The sequence below is a fragment of the Patagioenas fasciata genome, chromosome 4 (assembly GCF_037038585.1).
Source record: "Patagioenas fasciata isolate bPatFas1 chromosome 4, bPatFas1.hap1, whole genome shotgun sequence".
NCBI lineage: Eukaryota > Metazoa > Chordata > Aves > Columbiformes > Columbidae > Patagioenas > Patagioenas fasciata.
Genome location: NC_092523.1, coordinates 10,499,678 through 10,522,822, shown reverse-complemented (window position 1 = coordinate 10,522,822; position 23,145 = coordinate 10,499,678). Strand labels below are relative to the sequence as shown.

The 23,145-nt window shown below is 39.8% G+C and overlaps 2 protein-coding genes and 1 long non-coding RNA gene across 23 annotated transcripts in view; 1 reads left to right on the top strand and 2 right to left on the bottom strand.

The window, feature by feature from the left end:
• Positions 1-10,190, bottom strand: part of ADD1 (adducin 1) — a 61,975-nt gene extending 51,785 nt beyond the window's left edge. For 8 of the 16 annotated variants that reach the window (XM_071808506.1, XM_065836920.2, XM_071808509.1 and 5 more), the window contains exon 1: positions 10,048-10,189. The gene's annotated coding sequence lies outside the window, so the exon portion shown is untranslated. Of the gene's footprint in view, positions 1-2,636; positions 2,676-9,698; positions 9,788-10,047 lie in introns of those variants that run through there. The other 8 variants (XM_071808501.1, XM_071808504.1, XM_071808505.1 and 5 more) reach the window with 3 other exon arrangements.
• LOC139827971 (uncharacterized) lies at positions 10,157-11,493 on the top strand. Its single transcript, XR_011739120.1, has 2 exons — positions 10,157-10,666; positions 11,025-11,493. It is a non-coding gene; the product is annotated as an uncharacterized lncRNA (long non-coding RNA).
• Positions 11,494-15,941: 4,448 nt separating this feature from the next.
• SH3BP2 (SH3 domain binding protein 2) overlaps positions 15,942-23,145 on the bottom strand; it is a 39,719-nt gene continuing 32,515 nt past the window's right edge. For 5 of the 6 annotated variants that reach the window (XM_071808498.1, XM_065837747.2, XM_071808499.1 and 2 more), the window contains 7 exons: positions 22,186-22,251; positions 21,098-21,686; positions 19,928-20,036; positions 19,512-19,567; positions 18,991-19,072; positions 18,740-18,799; positions 15,942-18,308 (listed from right to left, as the gene is read on the bottom strand). In XM_071808498.1, coding sequence (XP_071664599.1) covers positions 18,171-18,308; positions 18,740-18,799; positions 18,991-19,072; positions 19,512-19,567; positions 19,928-20,036; positions 21,098-21,686; positions 22,186-22,251 — 1,100 coding nt within the window. In that variant the 3' untranslated portion in view covers positions 15,942-18,170. The remainder of the gene's footprint in view (positions 18,309-18,739; positions 18,800-18,990; positions 19,073-19,511; positions 19,568-19,927; positions 20,037-21,097; positions 21,687-22,185; positions 22,252-23,145) is intronic. The other variant, XM_071808497.1, reaches the window with a different exon arrangement.

The following is a 23,145-nucleotide window of genomic DNA, read 5'->3' as shown; positions in this document are numbered from 1 at the left end:
CCACCCCCTTATATAAGCTAACCAGCTCCATCTTATAGACTGTTTTATTCCACTACTCCTAAGGGAAGGCTGTTGCAGGCTTCTATGCCTCCGTTGCTTAGGAACCATCTCTTTCAATTTCCAGGCTAAGTTTATTCTTGGATAGTTTACACCTATTTGTTCTCATACCTCAAGAAGCTCTTTTTACCCACTTGTGTTGTGTTACGCACATTTTCATGAAGAGCAACCTCTTTCATGTTTGTTTTCCCAGATCAAATAGGACACGCTCTTTGAGGTCCCCTCACAGAGCAAATTCTCCATTCCCTTAGTCATTCCAGGCATCAGTTCCTGTCCCTCTTGCACTCCAAATGCCCCTTTTACTTTGTGGCAGGTGACAGGAATCAGACACAGTATTCCAGATAAGGTTTCACCAGTACCAGAAAAAGTCAATACCACTTCTTTAAAGGAAAATATTAGTAGGGCAACAACTATATACTTGCTATCCTGATCCTTTTCACAGTTGCTAACTTTGACAGATTAGTCATCATTCAGTGTTTTTCATATATACATATAGTCATTTTTTAATGCTATTAGATATGGCTCCTTTCCCTACTGGCCATGTAGGACTCCTTTTTCCACTGGTCATGTCCTAAGGTCTCAACTTTGTTCTGTGCAAGACCTTCTTTTGTATTGATGATACTTGCCAATCTCATGTTTTCTCATCAGATGCCATAAAAAATAGGAATATATCAGTGTTTTTAACAAAAATACTAAATCTTGAAACAGATCCTTGACAAATTCTACTACTAACACACTCTCAATACAATATCTTCTGGTCATCCAGTTCTATCCATACTTAGACACTGTCATCATTTTGTATCAGTTTTCACAGAAACATCACTACTTTTTACACAGAATCATATTGCAGATTATATGGCTTCTTAATCAAAAAAATATCAGCTCTAACCACATATCCTGTCCAAGAATTCAGCTACCTTATAGAAAGAGCCATTAGATTCCTCTGACAAAGTCTTCGTCTTAAGAGCTGCATCCCTTCACACCCAATTTTCCTCTCACCTCCATATAGAATAGCTTCTCTTTCTAAACAAATCCCTGATTATTAAGGTCACACTAATGATGTAATAACTATCCTGAACCACCTCTTCCTCTAAACACAGAGACTACTTTTGCTGTTTGCCATTCATCCAGTACCCTTCTGCCTTGACATTTAACAACAAATCTGAGCCTCTAATTACACGGATGACCTACTTCAAAATTCCAGATCAAATATTACACAGTCTCATTGATCAGCACCCTGGAAGTTCCACTTTATCTTTGTGAAAATCATTTTTATAAGTTCACTGCAGTAAGATCTATTTGCCAGTCTGCATGTATTCAAAACTGTCGTCACTGAAAATTAAGGCAAACTTTCCATGTAGTCTTTCACCTGTATCTAAATAATTTTTAGTCTTATTTCATTGTCCCCATGCTTCCTGACAAGACAGGTTATCAGTCTTTTTCAGGTTTCCTGCTTACTCCTGATGTTCCTCTTCAATTTGCTATTAACTTGGTTAGATCTTGCATCTCCACTTCTTTGTATATGGAAAAAAAAATAAAGTTTGGTAAGAGCACATATTTTATACAGCTGCCAGAATTATCTGCATTTATTGCTGTATCAGAAATTTAGCCATGCCAGAAGTAGCTGAAAGCACCTCATCAAATAAGCCCTGAACATAGCTGTAAAACTAGAAGTGCAAGAACATTTGGATGCTAAGTTATGGCCTTTGCAATTTGAATGTTCACTTCTATGATTACAATTATCAACAGCTTTTTATGACGCTCAGAGAGAGGTTTGGGTCTTTTTTTTCTTCAGTTGGGCCTTTCTTTGCTTGTTTTTCCCCCTGGACAACATACGCCTAAACGACAAATAAAAAGATTAATGCCACAAAGTCTCCCCAGAGCTAGAAAAAGAGAAGGCAAGTTAAGGCTACTAGATTTCAGCTTTACCTCAGATGTTACACCAAAAAAAAAAAAAAAAAAATTTAAAAGGCAACAATAAAACCCGTCTTATCAATATTTTGGTTTGAAAACACACTGCACAGCTACAACAAAACTTATTTGAAAAAAAGTCCACAGAAACAAGGTTCAAATTTAGGATTACTATAGCAACAGAGAGGAGGGAGGGGAAAATTACCAGATTACTCTCTCAGATCAAACCCCTGAAAGAATAAATTTACATTTGAGTTTCAGTCAAATGAGCCGAATTTATCCTATTCGCTGATTAACACATCTAATTAAGGATTAAACTAGCAAATACTGTAGTACAAGAAGGAGCAAATACAAAACTTCACACTGAACGACGTCACCTTTTGTTTCTACCATTAAATATTTGATATCACAACAGGTCCTTAAGCCAATAACTGATAACAAATGGAGTATTGTTTCGGAAGGGGTCTAGTCCTGATTAAAGGTCTGCAAAGAAAAAAAAGAGGCATTCCATATCTGCCTCATTCTTAATTAACTCCAGTAACTACGCTAATGAAAATGTGCAAAAATGTGCCCCCATTTGACTTGGTGGTGTAACGAATTTACAAAAATACAGTTATAAAACTAACGTATTTCAACAACATATGTGAAGGCAGTAATGACTTACTGACCTGAAAACCAGGGAACGCAGAAATATGCTTAATCTCTTTAATAAGGTGACATTATGAAAAACAAACCCAGGATATCCCAAGTAACTAACTACTCACATCTCTTTTCATTACACAATCTTCAGCATTCTTTGTATTTTGAGGTTGTTTTAATTAATGTTTAAAATAATTAACATAACAGACACTACTCCAGCATCAATAAATATCATAGTTATGTTATTGACTGAAAAAAAAAAAAAGAGCAAGAAAAATTGTAATCTCAGCCATTTTGGGAGACCAGCTATTTCAATATTTTAGCCCCCTCACATTAGACTGGATCCCAAACCCATTAAACATGCAGCTGAGGTGGCAAACGCAGCCACAAAGGTTTATTTTTGACATTGTGAGCTTTGCTTAAGGCATGGAGGGGTGTCTTCCCATTTTAGTGATAAAAATTGACCCATTAATACTCTAAGCCTCAGGCAACTTTTCCGCCAGCCAGAATGCTCAATTAATAAGGCTGCCCTCATAATTTGCAAGACTGCCTAAATCCAGCTTTTCTGGCTGACATTCAGGTTTTAACCAGGCTTCCCAGCCTTCTGTTCACCACTTCTGGCTTTTGTTGATCAGCTGCCAAAATGCTCTTTATTTTCTGGTGGCCATGCAGGCCCGAGGACAGCTTGAGAGACTACCTCCCTCCAATTTGTGCAGCAAACCGTCCACTGTGTTCTTGGCTCCTGGCTCCTCCCCAGGTTGCTGCAGTGAGGGAAAACTGGAGGATACTGGAAGGACTATCATTCCACAACTGTGAAGCTAAAGTATAGGCCTTAAAAGGAGTTTCTTTGTCCTTAATCCAACATCTCCATTAACAGGCTGGAACCGAGTCAAAGAAATTGTCCTAGGTCAACAATAAAGGCTATGGCAGATGCAGGAGTGAACATCCCACCTGTCAAAATCCTTACTTGATGCTGCAATCACAAACATCCTCTCTTTTCAGGAGAGAGGCAAGCAGATCAGTGTAAAATGATCCACACAACTCAGCAGCATCAAGATTAGCACAATCTAAAGCAGACTGAAGTAAAGCAGGAAAAACATTGAGGCAGACGTTCAGTACAACTTGCAGCAGTCCTCTCTGAGTCCAAGGCACAAAAGCCCACCACCTTTCCCTGACACATAAAAGACATACTATCTTTCCCTTAGATTAAGCACATATATTTTTTATCTCCCTCTCCATCAAAACCACGTATGGTTCACTTGTTTTGGGAAAGTTTTAAAGAATTTACTAACTTTTTACCAAAATCCCTATATAAGCAAACACAAAAAAAACCATTAATTTTGCATGCACAGTTGAGATCTAAGCAAACATCTAGAGATTATTAATTTATTTTTCCTGCCTATTAATAGGTTCCAAAATAATTTAATACTGTACCACAAATGTTCTACATAATCAAATTTTTATGCTATACATCTGATCACCTACACCTTATGAAAAACAATTCACAAAAATAAACACCACTTTCCTAGCATCTTCATCCTTATTTCACTAACAAAGATTTAAAATTGTTCTGAAATACTTCCAAGTTATCAGTTATAACCAAAATTACCAGAATATCTTTGAAAACTTACCATCCAAAAAATTGCAGTTTAAGTCCAAGAGGGAAAGGGGGAAGGAAAAAAAAAAAAACACCCCATACCACCACCACCACAAAAAACCAACCAAACAAAAAACCCCAAACAAACAAAAAACCCCAAACAAACAAAAACAAGAAAAAAAAATAAACACACACACACAACCTTTTTACTTTGGAATCAAAAGAGAATCTCGTGCTTTACACTGTATCTGCTATTCAAATCATATGGAAACTTGAAGTGACATTTAAAAATGAAGCAACACTTAAAACTTTCAGTAACTGAAAGCACCTAGACAAAGATGACAGAACTAACAAAATATCATTTCCTACCAGTTGAGGTCTCCTATGCTTCCCTATCGATCCTTTTTTACCCCATGTCCCCCCCTACATCTGTGCAAGTCCATCCTTGCTCCTCCCTTCACCTGGCCACTGGTCCACCCAGGCTGGCCATGCAAGCGGCAAAATCCACAAATGGTTGGGAGCCACCCAGATACTGACTGGCAAGCAAGGGGGTAACAGCGAAACAGCTCCTGCTCCTCACGACAAATCAGCAGCCATGGCCCTCTCAGTGTGAGGACAAGTCTGGCCATCAGATTATCCCATTACTGGCAGAAACTCTGCATGTCTGAAGTCACCATTTTCCTGTTAAATTCAGCTGAAGATAGCTAATAGATTCAGAAGTTGAAGAGAAAAATAAAATAAGTCCCTTTAACTTTAGAATGCTTTAAGCTGTGTTGATTCAAGATTACTATGCAAAGCTTCATTAGGCGAGATTTTTCTGGAGGAAAAAAACCAAGTACACTGCATCTCTCAGTTAATGCACAACAAGAGCAATGGCTTCTTCTGCCAGATTTTAGATGGAATGGATGTATCACATGCATAATACCTTATAGATTTTCAGCAATGTTTTGTAGCAACAATACCTAAAGAAATTGTTTCATCTATTAAAAGAAGACTAAACACGAAGTATGCCCTTACCTTCGGTCTCCACAGTCATAATGCAGGAACAGTAACTTTATGCGCAGTAGTATACAACAAAAACAGCACACAACTACAGAAAACAATCTTCACAGGTTGAGGTTTTCCCAGATACTTGCTGGCTTAATCCAGCACTAGCTATAATAATGTTGAAATAGTATATCAGACCTCTCAAGGTTCAAGATCTAAACCGAGACAGAGACAAAATCATCACAAGAAAAATTTGAAATTTATACATACAAAAACAAACCCAAAGTAAACTAAGTTTCTATACCTGCAAGTCAATTTACAGTCTTTAGTCCAAAGCTGCTTTTAGATGTTTACTGACTCCAACCAGAAACCGAGATAGTCTTAGGTATAGTAATTTGATTTTCCCCTAATCTTCAGTGCATAAAGGTACCACAGTTTAATATTTATCTACACATTTAATGTGAAAGTATCAAAGATACCATAAACTGTTACTGATTGACTGCATTTACTGCTCACTGTTTCCATGATACGTCTTAGCAATTCAATTAGAATTAGGTATATGGAAGAAAATCTAAAAACTCTGAAGTATTTTACACCCTATCTTTTCAGATTACATGAGTCAAGAACTGAAAACCAGACATAACATATCGTGTAAAAATCAATAATTTTGAAAGACAAAACGCAATACATTGGTCAATTAAAAACACAAAGGAATATTTCATTAGTCGGAAGAACACAGAAACTCCAAATCTCAGTTTTAAAGAGTAGCTCTTAATATCCCAGTTTTAAAACTGAATTGAAATGCACTTTCATGTATGTTGATTAATAATTAATCTGTAGATGAAAAATTTTCCTGATGTCCTGCTTGCTAACACAACTGTTGATCTTGCAGCATTTAAAAGAGTAGGCAGAGATAATTTCTAAAAATGCAATCTAAGAAGGTCAAAAGGAGGAAGTTCAGAAGGTGCTGAAGAAGTTGTTAATCCTGTTTGGCTACGCCTTGAAGGACAATATTTTCAGTTTCTTCTTAACGGTCAAAGAGTCAATCCAGCAAAGCCAGCACACATATATGCAAGTCAGCCAGCTTGACTGGTAGTAGTTACTCAAATCCATCTCTATACTAAAACTTAATTTGCCTTGAAATGAAGAACAATTAGACTTTAAAATGCCCCAAAGCAGCAGTAATAGTTAAACTTTATTCAAGACCAGGACCATCGGTTAGAAAGTTAAACTGGAGCCCTCAGTTTGTAGCTGATTTTAAAAAGCTGTAGTCCTAAAACCAGTGTTTCCTGGAGTCTCTGCCCTTACAACTTTTGCAACTACTAACCACTACAGTTTCTGAACAAAACCACAGTAAACACCATCAACTGACTGGCAAGGAAAGAGATCAGTTATTTGCTTCAATTTGATTAAAGATTATCAAGATTATTCTCAATAATCAACAGATGCTTACTGAGATGATAACAGATGTTATAAAGTCACATTGAACATTCTACTACATTACTACAGAACCCTATAATAATACACATAGTACTTTAAAATGATATAAAAAGGTAGTTTTAAAGTAAAAGTCATCATAGTTCAAATTACCTGTATAATAAGTGCTTTTTAAGCACTACTACCTCTAATGACAAGAAGCTTTTCTCAGGAAATAAACTGGTTTACATGATTCACACTTTAGACCTTTCTTTACCAACAGGTTTGTACAGCTACTGTTCTCAGCCCTACCAAAAAGGAGTATTTTTTGAAGAAAAATTATGACTAAGTGGCGAGACTAGGTAACGTTCTCCCCTGAGAAGGCTGATTAAATTACATGAATAAAAATTGCAAAACTCAGGTAATCTAGGAACTTCTACTATTTTTAAAAAATACCTGCTTTTGAATCTGTTAATATAGAATATCTATAATTTAAAAGAAGAGTTTTAGACAGGTTCCTCAGCAGATGTTAAATGACCTCCAGAACAGAATCAGTAGTTTAAATTTACATTATAACTGCCCACAATCACTTTTAAAATATCAAGTGTCTACCACTCAAAGTGTCTCAGAATATTTAGTTATAATATGAATTACTAATACGGTGCTGTTTCAGAGATTGTTATTTGAGATTCTGCCACACAGCATGGCCCAAGAGTAAACTCTAATTTACCATTATTTTTTACTTCATGTCCTCATGCTTCAGGTGTCCTCACTACAGAACAGAAGCAGCACCTCCCTTATAGGCTCTCCATCACAGAAGTAGTGGTCAAGTTTTGTTACTGCAGATTTTTCCCTCAAAGCAGGAATGGCTCATTTGCTTATCAGCAGTTTGAGATTTACAAATTACTCACTATTCATCGCTGCTACAGTTCTTAAATAATTAAGAAAACTATTTCTACAACTCGGAAAAGCAGTGGGTACACGATTTACTGTCCAGCCTCCCCAGAGTTAGAAAGCACTTGTTACATATAAGTTGTATGCTTACTAGCAACCAACATGCTAAGTATCCTTCTCCTAGTTTGAAACCTCCTGTTGTAGCGTTTTATTCTATTTATTAACAAAACCGACTACTTCAAAAGTCAGCTTTTTCCTCCTGTAGCAAGTCACAGAATGTTGGGTGAGGAGATTTATTAAAAGCACTTCACGCTGTGAAGCTGCCCTTCAAAAACCAAGAGTTGAATGGGGCGGAAGTAGCTTTATCCTCATGCCTGTCAAAGTATCACAGCAGTCTAATGGGTCTGGCCACATAATCTCAAACTATTCCATTCTGTCTATGCAAAATACATTTAATATTGATGATGAATTGCAAAGAATGAGAACAGAGTTGAGTCATTTTCTGTTGGAGACAGCTAAAAAGAACTGTCACAAAAAAATACTGATTCAGTAAGTGACCTTCTCCACTCTACAGCATTAGTGAACCATACTCTAATGAATTCACTGGCACAACACACTAGAAAAATGATCGTTTCAGATAAAGCACAAATGTTCAGATTCCTTACACCGTTTTATAAGAGGCAACCATAAAAAGAAAATATTTGGGCAACACAACAGTTTTTGGCTAAAAAGCACTCTCCTCAGTGCAGAACTTCTACAGAGAAAAGAACTCCAGTAAATCTACAAGACACTTAAACATGCAAACATAGTAATGCACATACTATTATCTTGCTACAGCAAAGATATAATTTGCAATTGTCTCTTCCTGGAAACCACCAAGTTTAAATTGCATAATTGAAGCAAACTACACAGAACATTATGTTCACTTAAGACGTATTTTTACATGTTCACATCAAATCTGCTTACTGAACATAAAGAAATACCAAAGCCACCTGCTTCAGAATTAAGGAGCCTGTCAATAGTCACGTTTTTTCCTCAATTACACAACAGCTCTAAAAAGATTATTTCCTTATTCAGGCACAGAACTGTTATATCGATTAATTCAATAGAGAAAAATGGAAGCCTATTTTACAAATAGTTTGTATTTATTTTAAAAGTAAATTCTTCATTAAACAAAAAAGGCATTTGCGGCAGTTAAGAAGTGCTGAGTATTCTATTATCACATTCAGTCACATTACAAGAACCCAGAGCCGTATAGTCTGCATGCATGGAGATACCTGTAGCTTTCAGCAAAGAATACAGAAATTATCTAGCAGTAGCTATGGTTTGAGAATTCCTAAGCTGAAGCTATAGGTGTTTTGTAAAGCTTCATATAAAGACCTAAGTCACCAAACAAGAAAACAGAATACTTTTGGTATATGATAACGTTATGATCTATAGTAACTTTACAAAAAAGCAGAGAATACATCAAAACTAGCAACAAGCTCACACCACTGCGCTGCAGCAGCATCTCATGAAAGATTTAAACCCAGTGCTATTCCTAGTCCCCTATCTCAGTACAGCCATGGATAATTTTCCAGCTGGACTGGATTTTCCACCTCCCTAATTGCTAGTTTTACCTAAAGCAAACGTAGCTTGAGAATCAACCTTAAAAGCTGCATACAGACTGCGTAGTAATTATGTGCAGGGAGACATGTGACATTTTGTATAAAAAGCAGACACCAGAAATGCTACTACAGATACCCCTTGCAGCAGAGGAAACAAAACAACTGCCGCTGCTGGTACCCGGCCAATCAAGAACACCGCACAAACACATCACATCTCCACTTCGCTCCCGCGTCCTCTGCGGACGATTATCTGGACACTCTTAATGCCCGCATTTCGCCAAGCATTATCAGCAGGTCACCTCCAAGTCTAGAAGAAGGGGCAGGTGAAGCAGCGGGGCGGTGGGGGCAGAGGCAGTAGACGCATCGCTTGGGTGCAATGGAGATTTATACGCTAAGCAGCCGCTTCCTGCGGCGGCAACAGCAGCAGCATCCCCATCCCACCTGGCTGGCGGCGGGCAAGGGGACCCGCCTCTCCGACACAGCGCTGCCAGGAACCTGCCCCCTCAGCCCGCATCGACTCCGCACCGCCCCATCCCACCTCACCCTACCCCCGAGACCCGCAACCCTCCCTCCCCACAACAGCCCCTCACCGCAGGCACCCTCCGAGCAGCCGGTTTGTTTTTCGTGGTGTTGTTTTGTTTTTTTTCCACACACACCCCCCACCCGTCCGCCGCCTGTTTCCAAGGCAGAGACAACCGCCCCCTCCTCTTCTCTCCTCCCCGCCGCCCCGGGCTAAACAAGCTGATTCCAGCGTCTGCGCCCCAGCCTCGCCTCCCCCCTCCTCCCCTCCCCGTAGCGTCTGCGCCCCTCCGCAGCGCCCGCCTCCCCCTCACCGCCCGCGCCCCGCCGAGAACCGTTAACGGCTACACCACCCCGCCTCGCCTCGCCACGGGCCGTTACCAGCGGCACCCCCCGTGCAACCCCCGCCGCGGCGCTCACCCGAGGACAGATAAGAAAGGGCGGCAAGAGGGAGCGGGAAAGAAGGGGCCACTGCAGACGCTCCCCTGACGAAGCCGCCTCCGCCGCCGGCCCCAGCCACGCCTCCCGCCGCTCCCTCCTCCCCACAGCCACTCTGACAGGGTGCGGCTTCCCGAGCCCGCAGGCCAATAACGGCGCCGCCCATTGGAGGGCGAGCGCTCGGCGACTAAGCGGCTCTCCCATTGGCCGGCAGGACGCGCGCGACGGGGGGAGAGCGGGGACTCAGTTCTCCCAGGCCGGGCAGCTTTCGGGGGTCGGGAGGGTCTGGGACAGGCCGGGGGGTCACGAACGATCCAGAAGAGGCTGCCCCGCCGCGGGGATGGGGTTTCTGTGGAGCTGGATCCCTTCAGAAAGCAGCAGCGCGCCGTCTGGGCAGCTTATCTTGAGATACAGGGGCAGCAATCGAGTAATTGGCAAGGATGCGTCACGATGAAGGTTCTTCCGCATGCAGCCGTGACGGTGTCTGGGAGCTGGAAGCCCCAAGCAGGTCGAGATCGATGCAGAAGCGCAGATATCCATGAGGGGAGTCGGAATTGAGAGCCTCGTTGGTGGGGGTTAGAGACATCTGTCAAAACTGAAGGTATTTAAGCCGGTTAAATACCGTCCGGATGTTAAATTCTAGTGTATAGCTTGTACATGGGAGGCCTGCTTCGATCGTTATAAATCATCCCTTTAGATCTTCTAGATCTGCGCATGGCTAGTGTAACCCCAGAGTCTGTTAGTCACGGCAAATAAAGCACCAACCGTAAACTTAAGTTGTTCTGTTAGCTGTCTTTATTTTCTGTAAATTTCTATTATCATTTCTGTATTACTTTAAGACTGCTGCTTTACACTTTGTTTTGGAAACTGTTGTATAGTCAAATGAAGAGTTTGGGGTCTAGGAACACGCTTTCAGAAACACTAAACTATTTTCTGTTATGTGTACCCCCACCCCCAAGTTATCTACAGGATCAGAAGACAAGTAGACTTCTGCTAGCAGAACCTGATGGGCACCTCCAGGAGCTGTAAACATCTCTCCCTTGGTATATGGGAGGAATCTAGCCTGCTCCAAGCACCTGCATCGAGGAAACACACTTCACTTACCTAGCTCGTGCTTTCTGGCAAATAATCTTCCTTTGTTCACTGTTCAGAAGGGAAAAACAGGCCGTACAGATATACGCAAAACTGTATGTGAACTCAACCACCACAAATAGTGGTTTAGTTGTTAAGTGATGACATGGAACGATTATGGCACATCTGACATGAAGACACTGCTGGACATAGATCTGCCTAATCAAAAACATTCCACAACAGGACACGTGCTAGTGTAATTCCTAATAATTAGCAAATCATGTCTTCCCTTTTGTTTGGAAGAACTGTTGCTATAAGCCTGAAATATTAAAGTCACTTCCCCTGTCTAGTACTGAACCTGTTTAAACCCAGTGGATGTGTTTACACACCAGATACCCCACCTTTGTCGTGGTTCAAAGTCTCCTGATTGCAATGTGCAGGTGCTCAGCACCTGCAAGGTCCAGCCACGTGCCCCATGCATTGTCTTCCCCTTGGTGTGTAGATGACTGTCTGTCAAAACTCTCCATCTTGCCACACCATTTACCTCTGTTTTCTTTCATTACATTACATTACATGGCTGTAAGATGAGCAGTGCCAAGAGGGGGATGTTGAGGACAGCAGCAGTGCCCAGGAGCTGAGGGAGGACAGGGTCATTTCTTCCACTAGCAGTGCAGGCTTAAAGTGTTTGTGTAACTACCAGGTGCGGTGTCACATGCAGCTTAAGCGGATCAAATGATGTGTTTTATCATCGCACCTGTTCGAGCTGATGGGTAAATGCTGCAGGAAAGTGCCATTCCTTTACTCCTCTCTTCTGCTGTTCTAACCTGTGACCTGCCCAAGGTCACTGGTTCCTGCTGTCCCTTCTTCCCCCTCTCCCTGTATGATATCCCATAATCATGAAGCCAGAGAAGATACTGTTTCACCTGGCTAATCCAATGGAAAAATGGGGGGCGAGGGAGGCGGTGAGGCCAGATTTCTGCTGATTCAGCCGACTCAACCAACCTGCTTTGCAGCTGAAGGCTGCTAAAGCTGATGCATGACACTGTTAATCTTGCCAGTTCAGTTTTTGGCATGACCAGGTTCCTAAGCTGCCTCCCAGGGAGCTGCAGGAAGGGCAATGCTGGTGCGAAGGCAAAGGTAGGATTACACAAGTGGAAACAAGAGGGAGGGCCACATATGTACCAACCTGGTACACAGTGCTGCAGAAACACAGCAAAGACAATCTAAAAAACCACTTATTTAAGACATGGAGAATTTGTGACAACTCCTACCAGCTGGGTTTACAGCATTACAGCTGCAACAAAAGGTGCAGTATGAATCACATGGTACTTTTCAGTCTGTGGCACTTGACCCCTTCAAGATCTTTGAGTTATTTGTGAGGAGTCTGGGAAAATGACTGAAACAAGCTTGTTGCCCGTAAGACTTGTGCTTGCTGTATGCACACCTGTGCACGGACTGGAGAATGGTTACTGGCCCTTAAAAAACAGAAAAATACTACCACATATTTACAGACAGCACGAGGTTGGTGGTACACACATTCCACTTGCTGACTCATCTGCAGTAAGTTGTTTTCCTTAGCAGGCTCAAGCATCAGCAGCACTCAACGTACAGCAGACTCAATGTGCATCATACTGTCTCCAATAAAAGAGTCAATACAAACGTATCCATTTACAAATTACATTAGTTTGGCTTTACTAGGGATCAGGAAAATAAGACTGTACAATTACCTTTATGCAACTGACCTCTTTGCCTGGCATTAGCACTCCTTGATGATCAGACTATTTACAGCTACCTGTGAGAAGCACAGTACAAGTTGATGTCACAAATCTGCTTTATATGGGGTGCCCTCCTTCCACATAAGCAGTTTCAGGTCAGTTTTCTTACCTGTAAACTCTCAATGTTTGTATCAAAACAGATCTTTCCCTCCTGGCCTGCCAGAACTGTTCTATCCTGACAATCTGTTGACTGGGCAGGACCTGCTTCCCTCATATCATCATTCCTTTACACCTCATGCAGATCTTTTACTCCACTTCTCAAGCAAAGTTCTGGTTCCTCTAAATAAAACAATGCCAGTCTGTGAATTCTGTGCTAGTTTTCCCATGGGCCTTCAAAATGGGATTCTCAGCATCGAAACATCCTTGTCAGGTGCCAGCAGAGTCAAAGCCAGTCCCTGACCAGTCACACCAGACTCAAGAGTGGCAGGAGGGAATGCATGGATAAACACAAATTATCTGTACAAAATACCCCAAGAGCAGCCCTAAAAGTGCTGTGTGTCTCACTGACAGCCGGGACTCTGCTGGTGCTGGTACAAGCGAGTTTACGCATGTGTAGCATTACTACTGAAAAGCTTGTGACGGATTTTTTCTTTGAAATTAGTGAATCTAAATGCCTTTTTAAAAACAATGTAATGGGTTCTCTTAATTTCAGCTGTGTATAATAGCATTAATAAAATCAAATGGCTTCCATGTAGTATTCCTGAAGTCAGTCAGCATAGGTAAGGTTATGCCAAAAGTACTATTAGAAATTTTATTTTTGTCCCAGCTGCAATTCCAGAGATCTCATCCTGCAAACAGTTATTGTTACTGTCATTACTGTGCAAACCAACTTGAGGAGAGTTATGTGCCAGTAACATTATATTAAAATTGATTCAATATCTCTAAGATTACATGACCATTAGGGCCACGTCATGAACCCAAGTAGCTGGATTTCACGCTTCTCTGCTAACTAGATGCTGTGAGGGAGCAGATACAGGTGAGGGATAGTAATGACCATCCTGTAATTAAGAGGCAGGAATGGAAGACATGAAGGAATAGATTTTGGGGCTGGCTGGGCTACAAGTCTTATTATGTCCCCTAAGCCCACCGAACTTAATCACTTCAGTTCATCCAGTTTTAAAGTGAGCTCAAATGCTGTCTACTCTGAAAGTTTTAGTAGTGTTTGTTATTTCGTTTTTTGGTACCTTGAGTGTTTATAGTAAAAGAACTATGAGCTCTCCTATTTAAGAGGCTGTACTCATGGTCATCTCAAGAACTCCCTTTGCTAGAAAAAAACTTGACTTCAAGGAGTTGACTGTTTAGTAAGATAGAAACTATGGCAACATCATGTGCTAGGTGAAGTATTTAATGTTCAGAACAACTCTCTAATGCTTCATGATGGAGATAATTTAGGTGCTGCTCAGGTGGCCATTATGTAAATTCTACCTCACAGTTCATTTTAAGAATAATTTGAACACAGGAATATAAAATTCTATTTCATTGTCATCTAGGTTAAAAGACATTCAGATGAGTAATTTTGCTAAATAACATTGCTACTTATATGAAAAACATGACCCAAAAAGTCTGAAGTTTCAAAGACCTGGCCCATGAAGTTATAAAATGAAGTTAAGCTTCAATTTCCAGCTTCTATCCGAAGTCACTTTGGATTGATTTCTACTCACATGACTTCCGTGCATGCACTCAGCAACTAGATTCCTGGCAGTGGGAACCCTGCACAGAACAGCCTACCAGCAGATGTCTCCAAATTCCAAATAATCATGTTAATGCATCAGAAATCTTTAGTGTCCTTTTGAACTTTCCGAAGCATGAAGCACCAGAGGCCATGAATACTCTCTCTGATTATTTACATTCTTCTAAAAACTGGGGTTCTGAACTAGCAATGCTTGACAAACTGCAGACACAAAGCACATTTATTGTCATAGAAAAATTGTCTGGATATCTGTTCACTTTTTATGACACGCTACCTATTGATTAACAGTCCCTTGTTGAAACTTCTATTTTCAAAACCATTCTAATTTTTTCCCCTAGAAGAGTGATCACCCCCTGAAACACCACCTGTAACACTTTTTGTTGGAAGTTTAGATACAAGAAGCAACGCTTTTCCGAAACTAGTATCAATTATTTTGACTTGGACATTATCAAACTCTCAAATTGCCTTTTTTTTGGCCTACCAAACACTGATTTTATGCTTTTCCACAAACGATTTCAAAGCTAAGGGCTTCCTTCCAGTAGGTTGTAGATGCAAGAGGCTGATTTGTGATGAAGGAAAGAGGAGTCAGGTTAGTAAGAGATATAGGAGACAGACTCTGAGCCACGCACTCTTGCTGTGCCTTTCTTCCTTATGAACAATTTAACTTCATCTAATTCTGCATTAAAAAGACTAGAATAGTGTGTAGGAGCAAGATGACTCAGAAGAGAGAGTTTCAGTGATTGTAGATTCATCTGGAACCCTTCTACCTGTTTCTGGAGGGCTGAGGGGATTACCTAGCATGTTCTTATCTATACCTTCTACTTTGAATTCTGGAGATGTCAGAAATGTAAACCTACTAGAGGTTGTAAGCCTACCGTGCTTGCGCCAACCTACAGCTGTAAACCTACCTGGTCACAGTGATATTTCTGAGCAGCAGAGCTGCTGGGTGTTAGAATATGGGAAGGTCCTCTTTTCCCAAGCAAGCTCCTGAAGAACACCTTTGGAGATTTGCTCAAACATTCCCATTCCTCTGAGATGCTCTTTTGATTATGGTCATACTTTTGTGTCCATAGATGAACTGAGTGCTTCAGTCCTCAACCCTGTACCTGGGAAACTCTGAAATGAAACATGGGTAATTTCTACCCCCAGCCACACCATCTGATGATCAGAATCCCAAATTTCTTTTAGTGTTGCTTACATGAAGGTTTGCTTCCTGAGGGGGCTGAAAACGAACTCTTCTGACCTCACAGTTAGAAGAATCAAGCACTATTTAACACAACCACAAACAAAAGCATTAAAATACATACCCATGAGATTAAAGACAACTGCACAAGATCAGGTGAGCTGGCATTGAAAGTTTATCCACTTCAGAAATATATACATTTATATAAAAAAGGAAATTAACACAAAATTTTACATATTTGCAAATACTGTATTCCACAGATAAAGACAGTGTGATGTTTTATATGTACTGGATTACACAAGTATTTTTATGGTTTAAAAATCTTAAGAGTATGTGGCTGCAAACAGAATTACGACATCTAAATAGGGTCAGAATGATAGCATACTGTAAGTATGACTGTCAAAACACAATGAAGTCAATTATTCCCAGACAGAGAAGAATTTACTCTGTAAACAGTATGTGTAAATACTGCAAGAACCTAGAACTTGCTCTGATATACATATATCTATAGGCCAAAAAGATATTTTTAAATGGCTGAGCCTTCTTTACAGAGTAGATCGTAACAGGGTAGTGAACCACAGGGATACTCATTTAAAATAAAAGGAATTGGAATCTTAAAAATATCCAATATTCAACAGAATCTGAAATTAAGTACTGCATATTCTTTACACACATAAAACCTATTACAGTGGGAACAGAGATCAGAAGACTGATACTGTGTTTGTGTCTTACAAAAGACAAAGGCAGAGTTTCTTGCCTCGATTCCTACGCATGGTCCTAATGCTACATCTGTTTAATTAAGGAAAATCCCCTAGGGATTAAATCCTGGTCTACTGTTTTCATAAACAGAAAATTCTTACTCTCTAATGGTTTTGTTTATGTTTTTAAAGTTGTGACCATCTAACTGTAACAAGATTAAAACTGACATGTGTAAACTTTGAAAAGGTGACAGAAAAAATGAAGTTTATGGATACAGATTCAGATTGACAGACATCAGATACTTCCTCCTGTTTCAGGAGTGATAGGATTTAAAAAAAAATATTATTACAAGTCTTGTAAACATTATTAGAGATATAAGACCATTATAACAGTACTTTTGAATCAACAAAGTTACTTAATAGGTCATTAAAAGAAATTTATCCTCTTTATTAAAATTTAGGAATAGGGTAATTTTGGCATAAATATCAAGCCCTTGGTTTTAGGATACCTGTCCCCAAAATATCAGGGAACAAATTTTACAATCACCCTGCTAATGCCCATCACCAATAGTCTGATAGTGCTGACAATATGTTAAAAACAGATTTATTTTTTTTTAGATTTTTTTTCGCACGAAACTACAAACTGAGTAGTGATTTTAATTATGGACAAATTCCTGGTGATCTACAAGAAGTAGACCACAGCAGTACGCTTTGCCTTAGAGCTGTGCTGACAACTTGATCCTAAAAGACCAACCATAGAGATTTATGGCATGATAGCATCACACTTACGGTTTCGTTTTTCTCTTGTTTTGTTTTAAAAGAACCTTTGATGATGGCAATGTGAGAGAAACTGCTACTCAGAGTTTGGGGGATTTAGAAGATTCCTTCCCTCCCTTCCCCCTTGATCTTAAGTAGTCCTTTCTCTTTTCTAGTAAAAACACTAGTGGCATCTACCCTTCCAGTTCAGAACTAAGGAATGGGGCTCCCAATAAAGCCAAGTCAATATTATTCCACACCTACCTGAAGTGCACGTCATTAAGCGACACAGGGGATGCCACAACTGTATCAGTTGGATAGTACCCTGATATTGATTACTGTAGACACCGTAATCAGAAGTTACATTTGCATACGAGGTGGCTTAAAAAAAAGCCACACTCCCTGATTACTTACAGTAACCCAAATTATTTGCACAGAAGTCTTCATTATTTACACACCAACTATACAAGTAATACAAAGACTCTCAGTTGAGCACCAGTGCTGACTTAAGGAGTGATACCTTCAAGTCAGAGTATTAGTATTCCCTGTCACAAGTGAATTCTGATATACGTTCAGAAATAACCCCCTTCTGTATTGGTTGTACTCAGACCGCTTCTTCCACATTCCAAGGAGATTAGTAATAGCAGCAGTTTTATAAAAGGTGTAGGTATCATGGACAGCTTTCACAGCGTAATCAGTTCAGATCTTTTTAAAAGAAAAGACCATAAAATCCACTGATCTGGGCTGTAAGGTTTTACCAGGAGTTCATTAAAATGAGTCTATACCCAACTCATGTGAGAATAAATGGTTGAAATAGACTCAGTTTCTGTGTGCAAACAATGGGATGTCCAACAGTGGTAGGAGCCCACATTTAGTTCAAGGGCAGCAGGGAAACCACTTGTCTTGAGCATCAGTGAATTCTGTCAGTCACGTCACCTTGGTTTAGAGTAACCATAAGGACACCGAAGAATCAGGCTGTCATGACTGGGTAAGACGTGAGTGCTGTAGTATTCAACCAAACTTCCCATGTTCAAAAACATGATGTCTGAATCCAGGTAAAACTTGCCATCCTGTTGTAGAACAAAAACATATGTAATCATTGACCGTCATTTTTCCAGCCATCATCATCAGAACTAAGAATTTCTCTCAAAGAAGATACTGCTTTGTCAACTAGTTGATTAAACAAAGAAGTTCAAATTAAACTCGGGAATTTAATATTCCTTCCTTTAGGATTTGACCAGAACTGAAATTTGGATGTGGACATTTACAGCTAGTTCATCTCTTGCACAATACAGTGAGTAGAAAGCCCAGATCTGAGTACTCGAACTCTCATCCTAGACCAGATATTTGTAAATCAGCTTATTTTTACTTTTAGGAATGAAAAATTGATTAGACTTTAACTTGTTAGTTCCAATATATACCTATACACATACATATACATGAAATTCATACACGTATACATGCCCGTATATATGCACGCACACACAGTGCAGCTACTAACCTTTTCAAAGATTCTGTAGTTTCTCACTTTTTCTGCAGATTCATCCCATACAACCAATACCTTGAAGAAGAAAAATGCAACATATTCAGTCTATGTTAATAAGCTCTTCTAAGTCAATGTATTATTGAGGAATCTGATAGTGATTGTCTCAGATTTTCTTGCTTTAAGGAAAGAGCACATCTAAATTTTTAAGTACTTTATCTCTAAATCAAAAAGGGTTTTGGGAGACAGCTTCAGCAATTGCAAGTTACCTTTCCAGGCTTAGTAGATGAGTTCCTAATACAGTACAATCCGTTTTGTGGTTGTCCCCGGGGGCTACTAGCTTTAAATGTCCTAAAAAAAACACAGTAATTATGCATGTTAGCATTTTCTGAATCAGGTAAGTAAAATGCCTAGATTCTTAAAATTCTTATTACAAATCTCTGTGTTAGTTCTAATAATTCATAGTACATCACAGCTGAAAGAATTTCACTGTTCTAGCGTCTGAACCAGCAACACAGCTCAGAAGATGTGGCTTTCTGTCCCATCTAGCACCCTGGCAGAACAACCTTCTCCAGATGGAGCAAAACCACTTGGCAAGTAGTACACATTTTCAATTGATACATGAGCACTCAACTAACTCCCCTAAAAAGTCATTTCCACATTAAAGGAATTTAAATACTTTTATTATGTATTTAAACACAAATTGTACCTATAAAAATGAGCTTTGGACTACTATTCAGTGAAGGTTTTTGTAGGACTTCTAGACAACTATTTTAAAGTAACATTCTACCTTTCAACTTCTAAGGATTCAGAGGTATTAAGAAATACGGAAGCGGGCAGCCCAACCTGTAAAAAATACAAAGAAAATAAATCACTGTGTAAGTCAATGACAACTAATAATGTTAGAGACTTGTTATGCAAATAAGCTACAGCCACTAGTATCTGAAGTTATTAATGATTATTTGAACTTTATGCTCCTTCTTCCTTTATATCCATTATTAATAACCAGAATTTATCAAGGCATTTCTTAAAGTGCAAGAATAAATTAAACTAACATAAAATTAAAAAAAACACCACAACCCACACAGCACTTTGTTTTCAGAAAGGTATTTTTTTTTCCTGAAATATGCATTTGAAACGTTCCCAAAATTATACATAATCAACAAAAAAATACTCTTTGAGAATGCATCATCTGCTTGATCTTACTTTTTCATAGTCATCATCAGAATCATCATCAGGTTGGTTTGGCTTGGAGGGTAGTGCGGGTTTTTCAAATGAGAAGCTTCTAAAACTCTGTCCATCTGGTGGTGATCTCCTGGCAGAAACAGAACAGAAACTGAAGGGCATCTCCTCAGGAAAACTGAACAAATACACATAAAATGCAGAAGGGATAATAAAAACTAGAACTAAAGGGCAAGTTTCAGTTTAGCCCCTGAATCACAAATTAGTTTAGGTTGGAAGGGGTCCTCTAGAGATCATTTAGTCCAAGCTCCTGCACAAACTAGGTCCAACTAGACCAGGCAGCTCAGGTAGCTGTGTCCAGTCAAGTTTTGAATATCTCCAAGGATGGGGATTCCACAGCCTCTCCACAGCAACTTGTTCTGCTGTTACACCATCCACATGGTGAAATGTTTTTCCCAATATCTAGCTGTAATTTCCCAGGTTGTGACTTCTGCCTGTTGCCTCTTATCGGATCACTGCTCTGCCTTCTCCATACCCACCCTGTAAGTCATTGGAGACAGCCATGATCTCCCGTTAGCTTTCCTAAAGGCTGAACGAATCCAGTTCTCTCAGCCTCTTCTCACATATCACGTGTTACAGCCCAAACATCTTGGTGCTTTTCCACTGGACTCACTGTCTTTCTTGTACTGTCTTTAAAGAGGTTTTTACTTGTTCTTCAGAGCTGCTAAATGATCCAATGGACAAAAATATTTTCATCTGACTCATCACCATAACTAGTTCCACATCCCTTACTAAAGCTGACATTAATATAAAATGAAACACATTTCCTATCTCCACAGAAGCCTAAAATAGTTTTTGCAGTTCATTTAGGTTCCGACATAAAGACTCCTCATTCACTGCAATCAAAATCATTATGACAGACCTGAAAACAATTGAACTACAAAATTTTGCTGTCACTTTTTAAAAAAGTTTGGTTTATCTGCTATTTCTTTCTGAACTATTTCAGATGCTAAACTGATTGCAAAATTTTCCAATAACAAATACAGAGGCAAAAAACCACAACCCTGCAAGGAAGAGACACATGGTGCAGGGAAGAGAAACAAGCGTCAATACAATATTGAGAAGTAAGTCGGTCATTGTGTTAACTAAGAGACAAAGGAAAAATTTAATAGTGCATTGTATTTTCATACTTACTGTAACTGGGGACCTGAAGATTTCTCTGATCTAGGCTTGATTGCAGGGGGCTGGTGGCTTGGCGCAGGTGGCTTCGGAAGCACTGGTGGCACAAACAGCCCAGGTTTACTACGTTCTCTTGGCATTTTGGGCTCTACTGGTTTGTCAGTAAACTGTGACAGCTTGGGTTTACTGCTTGGTAGTGGAGGAGGAGTTCGCTGTGAAAGGTTTAAGGTTTTCAGCTTCTCGCATCCTTCTGGGGTAGGAAGAACTTGAGGTAGAGGCAGAGGCTCTGGAGGCAATGAGGCAGAATCTTTGACACACACAGGCTTTTTGAAAGGAGGCAGAGGGGGCACAGGGGGCAGCTGTTCACTTAGTCTCCGGCTTGAGGATTGAACCTTTAGGTTAGGTTCAGCTCGGCACTGTGACTGGGGTTCTCTCACGTTTAAGTCATCCTCTAGTTTGATATTGGGTAAGCTTCTCTTAGGAGGCGGTGGTGGTACTGGCAGAGCAGATTTGCCAGCAAAGGAATGTGCCCTTGATTCTGAGTAGGCAGCTTTTCTGACATGCGGAACTGGCGGAGGTGGGTAGGCTGGGGGCAGGACCATATCTACAGAAAGAAAACATAAAAAAAACGTGACACACTGAGAAATGAGACTTTACAAATTTATTTTCTATGCGATTTCAGATATTTTACTGGCATCTGGTCTGACAGTACCCAAAACACTGGATAAGCATTTAACTTTCAGTACAATTTTCAGCACAGTTTTCCCTTTGCTATAAATAAAGAAAAAAGTCTGCATTAAAAGCATGACCCCTCCTCCAGACTACTAACCAGATACAGGTCGTTCCACGGCTGGAGGCCTGCATGAAAACACACCCATAAAGGTATGTAACATTTCCTGTGAATTCCTGCCGCTATTACTAGGAAATTTTGACCCTAAATACTTCTCAAGAGTAGATACTTGTGCATTACTCCAGTTTTTATACCACCTGCAATGCTTAAGATATGACCAAGCCAAAATAATAATCTGGCATTCTATAGGAATGTTGCCTTCATTGGTGGCCTTACATGGATCCTTTTGTGAAGGGAAAGAAAAATCACATACCATCTTTCACTATGTCACAAGTATCTGGCTGCAAGTAAGATTCATCCTCTTCTTCCTGGTCATAATCTGCAAATAAAAATCTATGTGTCAGACTCTGATAAGTACTCCTGGAATCAAGAAAGTGTATTGAGTACTTATTGTTTACTAAAAAGCAATTTTTTTTTTCAGTTTTTTTTTTTCCTAAACTAGGTGGAAAAAAAAAAAAAACCTCATCCACCTCTATGTTATTTAGAATAGGCGTTTTCCTTAAACTTTTATGTGAATTAAGAAAGTCATCACTTACAACTAGAGAGATCAGCTACACTGCACATTAAATTTTTCCCATCTTTCAAGTGATAATTTACTTTCTGGTGACACCTTCTCATGTTATAGCCTTCCTGAGAAAAATTCAAGTCAATTGCAGAGACAACTACAAGGATGCACTAGCAAAACCAGTTGGAAAAAAAGAATACCCAGAACCTAACTCTAGTGCAAAAGCATTGAGGATGTTGCAATATGGAAGCCTAAGCAAGCCCAGTGATCTACAAAACAATTAATTCTTTTGCCTTGCTCTGGCAACAACAAAAAAATACACCATAACAAATGGCTTAAATGGTTTCCATGTTGCCTTTAAGTCAGAATAATCAAGATATGAAAAATTTGCTACTTCTAGGCAGTAATTTCTCATTGCTGACTATGATAAAAGCCTCGAGGGCAATATGCAGTATTGCTCCAGGGAAATGCATCTAAAAAACCAAAGAAAGGTAAAAGTATCTGATAAAAATATCAGTTAGCTCTTATAATTCTCCTAATTTTAACTTCTACTAGGCCTCTTAACATGATTCATATTGCATACAACCCTTCCCTCCCATAAACACAGAAGTACTAAACTACAATCCCACATGAAACACTGATGAGTGTTTTCCTCTGCTTTGCAGCAATTGAACCGGATTTCCTAAAAAGACTCACTCCTGCCTTTTT